General features: G+C 33.7%; 2 protein-coding genes across 2 annotated transcripts; both read right to left on the bottom strand.

Annotated features, from left to right (window-relative positions):
* Positions 1–2907: 2907 nt before the first annotated feature.
* LOC117921261 (NDR1/HIN1-like protein 10) lies at positions 2908–3918 on the bottom strand. The gene has a single exon (XM_034839105.1). The coding sequence runs from the start codon at positions 3828–3830 to the stop codon at positions 3150–3152; it is 681 nt and encodes a 226-aa protein (XP_034694996.1). The 5' UTR covers positions 3831–3918; the 3' UTR covers positions 2908–3149.
* A 5180-nt stretch (positions 3919–9098) lies between these two features.
* LOC117921063 (NDR1/HIN1-like protein 1) lies at positions 9099–10084 on the bottom strand. Its single transcript, XM_034838832.1, has one exon. The coding sequence runs from the start codon at positions 9984–9986 to the stop codon at positions 9360–9362; it is 627 nt and encodes a 208-aa protein (XP_034694723.1). The 5' UTR covers positions 9987–10084; the 3' UTR covers positions 9099–9359.
* Positions 10085–13749: the final 3665 nt, after the last annotated feature.

Below are 13749 nucleotides of genomic sequence, written 5' to 3'. Positions count from 1 at the left end.
TTTTTATTTTGTGATTTTTATTTTATTTTACTAGCCTTCCACATTTTTGGTTTCCAAAAACTTAACTGTACCATAATATTTTTCTTTTGTTTTCAGTTTTAAGAACAAAATATGCATTAAAAAACATGCAACTAGAAGGACCTAGCAAGACACATTGGTAAAGAAGAGCACTGAATAACTCTACTTATTTTCTACAAGTTATAAACTTCATTACCATTATCAATAATAAGAATTTGGGAAAAGAAACTCAATTCACAATAGAAAAAAACCCTGGTGATTGGAGAAGGCAACTCCATTTGTTTCTTGCTTAAACAATGACAATCTATTTGCTAACTTGAAAGGTATAAGTGAAAGAAATTTCTCCTTTAGGGGAATGCATGCACAAAATAAGGACCATGATTGGACATGTAATACTCAATTTTTTGGTAATTGCAACATTAATCTATTTCAAATCTTAATTCCATTAAAAAAAATCAACTTGTATACCTTTCTTATTTAAAATTCAGGAACAACAATTTAGATTAAGAAGCATTAAAACAAATAATCAGTTTAAGGAACCTAAAATATAAAATAAATTATTTATTTATTTATTTTGTATTAGAGTTCTTAAATTTTATATAAAGTTGCTATTATTCTATATTTTTAAAAATGAAAAATCAGAAGTGCATCAAACCACACCTTAGTCATGGGAAAAACAAATCTATCAAAAGAATCTTCCTAATTCTTTATTTATTTGCTAAGATACCAAGGAAAAGAATAGAAAATAAAATAAAATCTAAACCTTTTAGTTATATTTGATTGATTAGATAAGTGAAAAGTGTATATTCCATTGATTCTCATTCACTTGTAGAAAATCATTTCCCTAAAATTTCCTCATGTAAGACAAAGCATCATATAAGACAAAAAAGAAAAAAAAAAAAAAAAAAAAACAAGATGTAAAATTTTCCTACAAGCTTAACATCTGTTGGAAAATAGCTTAATCCTTCATTTAATTAACACAATAACAATTAGCTCAATGATTCCGATCAAAATATTAGTTTAGTGATGTATGAACAACTATTCGACAAAGATAAACTCAGTCATTCACTTTCACCCAACTCAATCCCTGAAAATGTCAAAACTTTATATTTCTTTCAATTTCAACAAATTTCTCAGCAATTGAGCACATGAAGCTGAAAATTTCAGATAAGCCCAATCAAGTTGAAGCATGTTGGCATGGAAAAAAAAACAAAAATCAATAAGAAAACCTTAGAATTACAATAAATTACGATATCATTCTCAAGCAATAAAAAATTTAAAAGAAAAATTGTAGATTGAAGCCCTAGATCACTATCGTTCAAATCATATACAAATAGAAACAGAGAGTGAGAGAAAGTACTTAGGATGAGAATGATAGAGGCGTAAAGAAAGAGGAAGTCGAATAAGAGAGGTGAAAAGGATGGGATGTGAGGAGATGGTGGTGGGTGGCGTTGGTGGTAGGCAGAGGCACCCAAGGATGCACAGCTTCTACCATATCACACACTAGGAGGAAAAATGAAGAAAATGACTGGTTTTCCATTATGGTTTATACTAGTTAGATGTGTATAAAGGAATAGGGAAATAAAGAAGATAAGAAGGAAAAGTGAACTGGGGGTTTACATATAGAAATAAACGAAGAAAGAAGGTTTCTGCTATTAAGTTATTTTTTATTTTTAGTCTTTTATTTTTTTTAAACTTGTGAAGGTTGACCTGATCGAAGGAGGGGGGCATTTTGGGAATTAAAAAACAACTCAGTCCAAAGTGCATGAGACCCAAAATATTTTTGAGGTTAGCATCGTGATCTTGAAATTGGCAAACCTGAGGTATGAAATACTATTATTTTGATATTGATAACCTAAAACCTAAGTTTCCCATATGAAGCCAGATTTTTCTTGGAACTTTTTTTTATTTTTTTTGCTTAGTCTGGCTGTGCAAGTCAAATCACATTTCCACTCCCACCCGCTATTATATAATATAAAAATGAAGATAGAAAATTAACTAAGTTTATATTTTTTATATAGAAATTTTTGGTTTTAAAAATAAAAAATAAGTCCATGTTCTGGAATCCGAAGCGCACGTGTGAAACGTACGAAAAAAATTAAAAACGACAACAAAGTTCTCAAATTTGAAATGTACAGTGGTTTTCTAAACCAACAACCCATGATATTATATAATAATACATAATAAATTATTTAAAAATTTTATAAAAATGAATAACATTGAATATTCAAAAACTTCTTTTAACCAATATCAGTTTTCAACTTTAAAAATATAATCTAGAGAAAATAGTGTTTGATAATGAGAAATAATATTTCAAAAATATGAAAACGTAAGCTTTACAATAATTAATAATTATATAAATTATTTAAAATTACAAATAAGAAAAACCCCTTGAATAATCGAAAGAGATGATTAAAGGTTCAAAACTTCTTTTAGCATTTAAAAATATAATTAAAGAAAAATAATGTCTTTTACGTAAATTTTGAACTCTAAACTTGAAATCTTTTATATAAATTTCCTTTTTCAATTATAAATGTTAAATTTTTTGGACAAAGCAGGAGGCTTGACTAGATGTCATCTGCGAGACCCTTCTATGGCCCCCCACCATTCTTATCTGAATAGATTATGGATTGTTGCATTTCACCGACACAATGCCCACGTAGTCACAACATTGAATCAGTCACGCATCATTCGTTCAAGTTGATCGTAGGAGCATTTGGCACCGTTCTCCATGTAACGAATAAGAACAAAATCAGGTTTTATTAATAAATTCGTCCACTTATATTTTACCGACGAACCAAAGAAGCAGTTCACCAAATAATTAAAATTTGCCCCGACGTGTATACCAAATTGAAAAATGCAGCGAAGATTAACCGAAAAAAATAAAAATTATAACCAAACTCATAAATATAACATAACATATATATAACCAAAAATGGCATAATCTATGAACAAGAAGAAACCAACATGATCACGTCTAAACCATCCCTACAAAAGGGAGGGAAATGGAAAGAAAACGATATGTGATGCTATGTGTACCCATAAACAAAAGAATAATATGCAAATCAAAGAAATCAACAACGAAGTGGATCAAAGAGCCAGGAAGGCGAGCAGGAGCCTGAATCAGATGATCAGAAATTCACGTCGCACTTGGTGGTTTGGAAAGTACCATTGCTTGTCCCATCAGAATCCAAAGGAACCTTCAAATCACAAGTAACCTTGGGCTTGAACGTACCAATCTTCAATATTCCCAACTTGAACCTGATCCGAAGACGCAGCTTCACATCAATACTGTAAGTTCCTGAAGCCTTCTCCGAATTGAAAGTCGAAAGCTCGGATGCTCCAAGCGATACAGAGTTCTCCCCATTAAACTCTGGATTCAGGGTATGAGTTGACTTGTGGCCCTGGTAATATCGTTCCAACTCAACAGAATCGAACAAGGCGTCCTCATAGTACGCCTTGGCTTCGATGCGATCAAAGTATATACCAATACGCTTGTTGGGGTTGCGGACGGTCATATTGACGGTAAGGTTATACTGAAGGATGTTGTCGCTGGTAAGGTTGAACTCGGTGAGGGAGGCATCAACCACATGGAACTTAACCTTGTTGGGACGGACTATGAGCCAGAAGAGGAGGACTGCAATCCCTACGATGATAACGACGGTGACAATGAGTTTGAGCAAAAAGCCTAGGAGGCAGCAGCAACAGCCGCATCCGCTGCCTCGGCCGTGGCTGTGGTAGGATCGTGATTTTGGAGGAATTGAGGGGCCATAGTAGCCTTTATTCAATGTTTGTCTCTCAACGTCAGCCATGGTATAAGACTACAACAGACAAACAAGTACGCAGTGGAGAAAAAGAGAAAGATGCGTAGATGGGATTCGATGAAATTAGGAGAGATGAATGCGAATATATATAGAGCCGGGAATGGTGTGAAGAGGTGAGGATAATTTCAAGCACTCCAGGGCGCAGGTGTAATTCTTTAATGGGGAAGAACACGACTGAGGCCGCGGTATCAGGCTTAAAATCAACGCGGTTGCTTTGTGCGTGGGTAGCGATGCAACATGGATACTTCCAGGCATCCGTTGACTCCTTACACGGGGTCCTTTTCGGCTGACACCACAAAATTTCATGATGATTTTTGTTCATAACGTGTTTTCCTTTCTAGTAACTTCTAACACGGAATGTGTCAAATTTTGAATGTATTAATTTGTTTCCCTTTTCTTATCAATCTGCTGATTTGGTCACGCCTGATGTGTCGCATTTTGGAATTTCGAATTTGTTCTCTTCAAGTAATATCATACATACACGAATAAGATTATGAATTCATTACCAAATGTTGTGATTAGACTTGGGGGAATTGTGTGCTAGATTTAATATGCCTTGTCATGAGCACAGACATTATTTTTATCAAGTGAACTTACTAAATCTAGAAATTTTAGGCTGTCAGAATTATTACCAGCTTTTAAAATATGGTAAGCATTGCGGTCTAACTAGACTTTTTGCATATTTGATTACTTGATTTTGATTTCAGATCCTTTTGGCTTATTTTCCATTAGAAAAATATTAAGAAATGGGGAAAATGTTATTTGACTTTTATAGAGAAATTAATTAAAAATACTTATTTTCAAACTAGAGGTTGGTGAAATAATCTACATTCATTTCTATTTGTATTTGCAATATTTACACTTTTTATTAAAATTAATTAACATAAGTAATTGATATAGACTTAATTTTAACATCATGTAATTTACCTTTTATTCAACCCGATATGCCAAACTACATATATAAATTTTTATTTGTATTTTTTAACATTTCTAATTGTCATACCAATGTCACCTCATTTTATGATCTTAGAGTCACACATGGAAAAAATCTTCCTCTATCATGAAGATATATGCAAAACAAACAATGTTGGCCTCTTTTTAAAATCATCAAGCATAATAAAATATATAATTAAAATCCATAATTCAATGTATTTTAAAGTGTATTTCACAACCATTCTAAAAAAATGTTTACAATATTTCTAAAATAAATTTTGTTTTACATATTAAAAAAATTAGAAAAACTTCGTACCATCATTATTAAATGCATTTTTAGAATTAAAGGATAATGTAATTAATATTATATAAAGGTAATATTACATATATTATATAAATTAAAGGAAATTATTTAAAAGTATTAAAATTAAAGACACTTGGAATGAGATTAATGTTCAGAAAAGAATTCAAATGTTAATTTAGTAGATTTATTTAACACTTTACTTTGTTTCCATTAGATATTTTTAGTAGGTTTTTTTATTTTTTTATTTATTAAGACATTTTCTTCCAATAATTTTGGTAAGAACTCAAAGTGATGTCATGACACGTTAACCTCAATGACTTTAAATGGGCAAATAGTAAATCCTATTCTTTCGTGCTTATAATGAAAGTCATAGGAACACGCAGGAAGTAACAAACTTTGAGAGCAACTCTACAGTCTACAATGCTTTTCCACTTTTCCTCTACCCTATATATGATTAAACTCATTTCTCATTTCGTCAACATTTTTGAAGTTGGATAAAAAGATCCATGGAAGCTCACGGAAATTAGAATGCAAAAGGAGAGATAGAAAATAGGCAAAACCAATCATTGTCGAAGCCGGGTGGGTAGCCAAATTCTTTTACTTATGAAACAGTTAACGCATAAGTCTTGCGTAATCCAATTGCCTTTTTATCAGTTTGTCTACACGTGAGATCATTTAACTTGAAAAAACAATGCAGCATTTCTTAAAATATGATTGATTAATGGTATGATAAAGTCATGGCACGTAAAATTGGAAAATGGGGTTGAATTAAAAAAGGGGTGGGTGAGGTGGAAGGAGTTCATGATAATCTTGAACGCAATTTTTGTGGATGGGAAGTTGCCCAGGAAACTTCGTAGCTTTCGTTTTCACATGAAAGACTAGAAGGTTTCCCAATATTTCATGCCATGAACCGTAGAGGACAAATTAGAAGATTCCTAACATTTCTCGTGGCTTATCAGTCAAAGTCGGTAGGCGCGCCACACGTGTCGCAATGGCGCACAAATCCTGGTAATGGGTCTTTCAGGTTACCATGTAAAATTGGCTGATAATCGGTGATTATGATTTTATTTTTTGTAAATAGAAACCATAATCACCACCACAGTTTTAATTTTAATTTTCTTAAAATAAAAATATTATATTATTTTGATTTTAAATAAATTTATCTCGTTATTTAAAAAATAATCATATATAAAATTAAATAATTAATATTTTTAATTTGATATAAAATATATATTTTTAAATTTTATTAAAACAATTAGCACTATATTTAATATAAATATATTTAGTTAATAAAAATTAAATATAAATAAAATATAATAAATTATATTTATTTAAAATAAATAAATTATGAAAGCCTATTTAGAAAAAAAAAACAAATAATATAAATTATTATATTAATTAATAACTTTTTATGTATTATATGTAAGTGATGTATAATATCACACATATATAAAAGTTTAATTTAAATTTAAAATTTATCATATTTTTATTTAAATATATAAGTAAATTATTATCATGAACTTAAATTAAAATATGATAAATTTTAAACTTAAATTAAACTTATATACATGTGATATTATATACCACTTATATATAGTATATAAAAAAATATTAATTAATATAATGATTTATATTATTTATTTTTTAAATCGGCTTTCATAATTTATTTGTTTTAAATAAATATAATTAACTAAATATATTTATATTAAATATAGTGCTTATTGTTTTAATAAAATTAAAAAATACATATTTTTTATATCAAATAAAAATATCAATTATTTAATTTCATATATTATTATTTTTTAAATAATGAAATAAGTTTATTTAAAATCAAAATAATATAATATTTTTATTTAAAAAATTAAAGTTATATATATATAAAATTAAAATCACAGTTGATAATTACGACTTTGACCATTTTTAAAAGAATTCAAAACCATAGTCACCAATTACGGCTTTAAACTTAAAGTTAAAGTTGTGGTTGGTGACTACAGTTCTTAACTATTTTAGAAAAATAAAATCGTAGTTACCAATTATGGTTTTACAATATGACAGTTTATGTAATACAAAGATTGAACATTATTTTGGAAACAAGTTTATTTTATGAATTTTTTTTTTTTTAAATGTACCATTTTGGATCAAAACTCCTGTATAAGCGTGTCTGCCCTTGATCGGTCCAACAATGGTTGGTGCCTTGGCCCTTGACCGGTGTTGTTGAACGCATATGTGGGACAGCCTTTATATATATATATCGTGACCATGGGCTATGTAGGAATGGGCCTACTTTTGGGCCAATCTTGAGATCGGGTAAACATATTGCTGAAGTCTGGTGTACCCTTTCATATTTGGCAGAGAGGCCCAGCCTGCTCATACAGTGCTCCACTATACCTAGTCTGGCCTAGTTCTGGACCGATCTTTGGGCGTTAATAATGCAAGCTCCTAAACTGACTCCAGTTCATGGACCTTAGGCCTTTTGGGTCCAACTTGTAGGTCTGGTTATAAAAAATTAAAAATATAACCAATTTATTTAAGATTTGTTTTCTTTTTAACAAAAAAAAATTACAAAGAAGTTAAAGAGCTTTTTTCTTTTCTTTTTTTAACTTGTATCACTTCTTCTCTTTTCGTTTTTGTCTTTTCAAAATTTAATTTTATTATAATACTTAAAACGTAATTTCTTACATAAAATAAAATAAAATCAAATTCATTTTAAAAAATTTTAGATAGCTTTTATCTTAAAAATAAAATAAAATAAAATAAAAATTTTAGAAAACGTAATTTCTATCATATTTCTCAAGAAAATTTAGATATAAAATTTTCTCATAAATTGTAACTAAAAAAGAAGATGAACAATATTAAAATCACTTTCATTTGAATAAGAAACTAATCTAAAATAAAATCACACTATTCCAAAATTGAAACAACATTTTACTACAAATGATCACTATTTTTGTCTCATAACTCATCAAATTTAGAAATTAAATTTCATAAATTTTTTTAGACAAAAAATTAATCTAAAATAAATCCACAATATTTCAACATTGAAACCAAAATTTGTTTTTGTCTCATCTATTATGGGTGAATGCTGTTGCTGTGGCCTTTTGAGTAAGAGATTTTATCAATTCATTACTTGTGGAAATTAATATAATACAATACAACATACGATTTCAGTGCATGGGATTTGATGTAGCAGAAACTGCCTAACCCAGTCCAGCCCAGCCCATAATATAAGCAGTTAAAGCCCAATGTTTTGCTGGTCGAGCTATCACAGGTCCAAAAAGGAGTGAGTGGGGTGGGTATAAGCATGGATATGGAAGTGCATATGATACATGATTCTCCCAGACAAAACAAAACTTCAAAAATAGATGGGCAATATGAGATTATGTTGAAGATTGATGCACTGGGTGGACTTAAATTTTCTTACACGTGGGATCTTCGACCGACATCATCTTCTAAAAGACACTGGGGAAAGAAAAGCAGGAGCGTCGATCGTAGACATTTTTTTAAAAAAAGTCTATTTCTAACAAAGCAATTATTATTAGTAGGTAGAGCAGGTGAGAAGCGAAAAGGACAGCCACCAAAGCCATACGAGTGTTGAACTGTTGAAGACCCAACACCCACAACCCACTACTCATGCCTTTTGCCCAAGATTGCAACACCCATACACCAGCTACGACCTTCACATTACTTTTAAGGGTACTCTCTCTCTCTCTCTCTAAAACAAAGAAAAAATTCTTGTGTTGAATGGGTGAGGCTTGGGTTTCTACTATATTGAGATATTGGAAACTTTTACCATCTCCTCCAATTGCGAAAAAGGGATTTAATAGCCCCATGTGACCCTTTTTCCTGCTATCCACTTTGAAGATAACACCTAATTTAACTTAGGTGTGTTCATGAATTGGACTTTCTATTTTGCGAAAAATGGATCCCGTCCTATTCACATCAACCAGTCACTCTAAAATAAAACAGGTGCCCCCATCCTTTTAATTTTCTTTTTCTTGAAGTAAGCGACCATAGAAAAATGATAGAAAGGGACAGCACACCCTCCACCCCTTGGAAATAATTATTGCACAATTCATAATCTTACAATAGCACGGTTATACAATAACATTGCAATTTTGCTTTCCATTTTTTTTCCCCTTTTATTCTTAGCAAAATGTACAATTCAAAAGACGTATGACTAGAGACTCAAGGGAGAGAAACAGAATTAAAACAAGGAAAAAAAAAAAAAGGAATAAGAAGAGGACAAAGGGAGAGAAATAATACTAACGGCGTGAAGAAGCTCAAACGCTGACGCTGCAAGTGGAAGCCATCTGGTACTTAACGGCGTTACCGATAACAACACCGCTGCTCCTGGCCCCGAAAGTAATAGGCGCCACACACTTGACGTTAAGATGATAACGGCCTGATGTGAAGGAACCAACTTTCCATTTCACCCGTCCATCAATCTTGATGATCAAGGTGAGGGCGCCGTACGACTGGTCCTGATTCAGTGCAATGGCGTTGTAGGGAGCCACGGGTACGGCCGTGCCGGAGAGAAAAGGTGACCAGGTGATGATCTCCTTGTGGCCCTGGTAGGTGGGGGGGATGAGGTACGCGAGGGTAATCTGCTGGCCGCGGTAGGTGGCGTAGGTGTCGAGTTTCTCATAGTAGATGCCGATCTTGTCGTTGGGGTTGCGGGTGGTGATGGTGACTTGGATGTTGACGGTGAGGATATTCGGGTTGGAGACGTTGAGGGCGTAGATGGTGGCGTCTTGGAGGACGAAGCGTGGGTCCTTGGGCTGGAGGATTGCCCACACCAGGAGTACGACGAGGAGGACGATGAAGAAGAAGATAAGCAATCCGGCGAAGCATCGCCTCAGCTTTTGGTGCTTGTGCCCATGGTTGCCGCAGTCTTTTGAAGAAGTCATGGTGGGAGAAGGAAGCTAAGAGAGGGAGAAAGGAGGAGGAGGAGGAGGAGGAGGAGGAGGAGAAGAAATGAATTATGAAGTGAGTGGAGTGGCCTCTGCTTTTGTGTGAGAAGTTCCGTGTGACGAACGCTTTGTATTTGTAATTCACATCATCTGTTACCATATAAATAAATGAATAAATAAAATTCGTATATATTATGAATACGGAAGAGCAGGACTTGTTTTAACTTCAGATAGTTGACTTCCCACTCCTTTACTGACATCTATTTTATTGATAAAAATTAAAAATAGAGAATTGTAGATGATAAAATTTTAAGATGCATTTTGATATTTATTTTTATTATATTCTTTTGTGACATTGAATTTGGTAGATGAAGGAGTCTTTTCAATTCCGGGACCGCCTTCGGAAATATAATAGCATAAGATCAGAGTGAACATGTGGGCTATGGGGATTAGTCACACATGAAATAAAGGAACTCCATCCAACCTTCCGCGTTTTCAGGGTGAAAATCTTGCTCTTTCCAAACTCTACCTCGAGATTCCCGACTTTGCCACTTGTTACAAATTGACTATTCCATGTCAATATGGGGTCAAATAATTTAGAAAAAAAAAATAAAAAATTGGAGAAGCTAAAATTTAAGCAAGGGAGATGATCGAGATGAAGAGCAGCCTATTTTGGAGTAATGAGCTCTGTATATATCAACATATATGTACAACACATTGGAAGCCTGCGTCTATGGCTGGGTATGCTGGACAGATTCTGAATATGTCCACAACTTTCTCCCTTCTGCTTTATGATCGGATTCACCTTTATATTAAAAAAGAAGAGAGAAGGCTAAACAATCAACATTTCATGGCTGATGGCTTCGCACTGAGGGTGAGATTTGGAAATTAAAATTGATAGGTGCTATGCTATAAAGGAAAAATCCATAATTTAACAATCTCTGGCGAGGCCAATAATTTAAATCAAATAATATGACCGAGGTTGAGGGCACCTTGTCAACAAAGGGCACCTTCCCTTTTATAAGTGGGAACTTTCTGGTTAAATAAAGGTCCTACGACACACAAAAATCTATATATTTATATATATATATAAATCATGAATGAATGAGCAAACTTCAATGGATGAAAAAGGCCTATGACTTTTCAAGTGCCTAAGAAATAAAGGCATCCTGACTTTCCTAAAGGTGTTATTTTGTTATGACGGGCTTACCTTTATATGATGCTGAATGAAGTGGTTCAAAGCGCATGTAGCTTGATGACCGTCGAATGTCAGATTGAATAGGTTAGATCAAAACACGTCGCGGCCATGACTGGACCCAACTTTATCATCACCCAGAGGATCCCAGCTCACCCAGCCGACCATTTTGATGTTCTAGAATATACACGCAGTAGCATCCAAAAGTTAACCGAACTTGATATACAGCCTATAAGAGAGAGAATGAAGGGGCATATGGGTCACATATTTTCAGGGATGCCCTATCTTAAGGCAATTGCATTTTCTTAATTGTGGGCTTATTTAATTAAGTGGCCTTGAGCGTTTCTCCACTCTTTTGTTTCCACTTTTCTCTTAATTTGTACTTGTACTTAATTTCCATCTAGAATGATACATTCATAGGCCTCACCTATGATCAATTCCAAACGCAGTACACGTACACGAAAGCGCAAATTTTTTCTTGCTCTCCACTCATTCATTCCACATACTAATAACAAAAAATTAGGCAGAAGAAATCATTTTCAGCAAAGTCGAATGATTGCCACAGCATAAACAGGCTGAAATTTTGATCTCGCTTTCTTGTCAGTCTCAAGATGATCGTTTTCTTCTAAAAGGGTAAGTGAGCATTAATATTTAAGAGTAAAAGTTATTCAATAAGTCAGAATACTTGCATCAACTGAATAAATATTCCAGCTACATGGGCTGTATCGCCTCCAATGTGCACAAGGGCCAAATTTTTTTTCTTTTGTAATGAAACAAAAACAAAAATAAAAAGCAGAGGATAATTAATTTCAATTTATTAGGTGGTACTTGAATTGAATGTGAATTTGACTAGTCAAAATTGGGAAAAAGAGGTTTATTTCAAAGAAGAGTATGTTGACCGCGAGTCACTTGGGACCCATATCAAGTGGCCTAACAGTGGTTGGTATGAAATTGGTTGGAAGTTTCGTAAGACACAATTTATCTCATAAACAAATAATTTACCTTCGATTTCAATTGACAGTAGGAGAAAGATTAAGTAGGTCTCATTAGAAGATAGTTTCTAGGTGGGTAACTGAAGAGTTGGTGTCGGAAGATTTGAGAGGAGGTTGTAGTGGGCGGTGGAAACTAAAGTCCTAAGCCCTAAGTTCCTAACATGATAAAGAGTGAAAAGGAAGGGAGATGGAAGAAATTTCAAATTCGTGACAAGGAGATGATCAAAGAGAGTGCGACCATAATAATAGTGTAATAAAAGAAGAGAAAGGCCCTTGTCTCATCCTCTTCTCTTTCTCTATCTCAATTATTAAAAGCGATGTTCCACCTACTTTCCTTCTCATCATATTCTCCTTCACCCCCACTTTCGTAACACAATTTGCACCTTCCACAAATAAAATGGATGCAACCGGAGACCATCGTTTACTTTGCAAATCGGGGAGAGTCTACTTTTAATTTTTTACAATTATTTTTTTTGTTCTACTAATCCATCATGTTTGGATGACATTTTGGGAACTGCCAACAATTAAATCATGATGATTGAGTAATCTAAAATCAATAAATTTAACATCTCTCTGTGGCACAATATGACAAGAGAAATGGGGCAAACAGCTTGTGAATAATTTAGGTGGGAGCCACCTGGTCCTTATCGTTTATAATGGCTGGCTATACAACTTGGGAATTGGATATTGAGAGTGGTCGAGATTGCTAGACTAAAGAGAAATAAAATTTAGAAGAAAACAAGCCGGCTCAACCTAAAATATTCCAAGGCAAGACCACCAAATTGATCACACACTTTGGTCCATGGACATTGTCATATTGTTTTAGATGGTGGGGGACCTTTTAAAAAGGCAGTGCCCATTTAGTTATGCATGTCGCACTCCAACTGTTGAATTGTATAGAGTCTATTTTAAGCATATGATTAGTTTTCTCCATCAATTGGTTAAAAATCAATTGTTATTGTCACGGCCAATGAAACTATTGGAAGTGAATAGTTACAGGACAAATGGGAGCATAGATCAAAGTGAGAATTCAATGCTCGTATGACTAGTCAAAACCCCGAAGTCATTCTTTACCACAATGCCCTCGAGTGAAAAATGATTAGGTTTTGGGGAGTAGTGAGACACATGGCAGGTGCAGAGAACCCCCGCCAAATTCTGAACCGATTCCGACAGAACAGATTGGAGAAAGGTTGGCTAACCAGCGTGTAGAAGCTAAGGATTATCGGTGGGAAGAGACGTGTGGTGGGTGTATATCCCTAGGAGGGGGATTCCAAAAGCTTAGCTTTCACAGACTCGAGTCTTATTTCCTCGTTGTACTCATAAGAAGTCCCTACAGGATATTCTTTGAACCTCTAACATCCGCATAATTTTCAGAGCAGTATATCCTCGTTTTTTCAAGGTCTGCGCGTGGTGTGCACTCCCATCGCACAGATGATGCCCACAATGCTGGATTACAGGACACGCGCTCAGTTTTTGTATCAAGCTCACTTTCCAAATTCCATGAGCAGTGCTAGTGCAAGAGATAAAACTCTATAAAGTAGAAGGAATAAAGCGTGGGGAGAGGAGATTTTTT

This window comes from Vitis riparia, chromosome 8, assembly GCF_004353265.1.
Source record: "Vitis riparia cultivar Riparia Gloire de Montpellier isolate 1030 chromosome 8, EGFV_Vit.rip_1.0, whole genome shotgun sequence".
Taxonomy (NCBI): Eukaryota; Viridiplantae; Streptophyta; class Magnoliopsida; order Vitales; family Vitaceae; genus Vitis; species Vitis riparia.
This window is presented reverse-complemented; position numbering and strand designations above follow the sequence as displayed.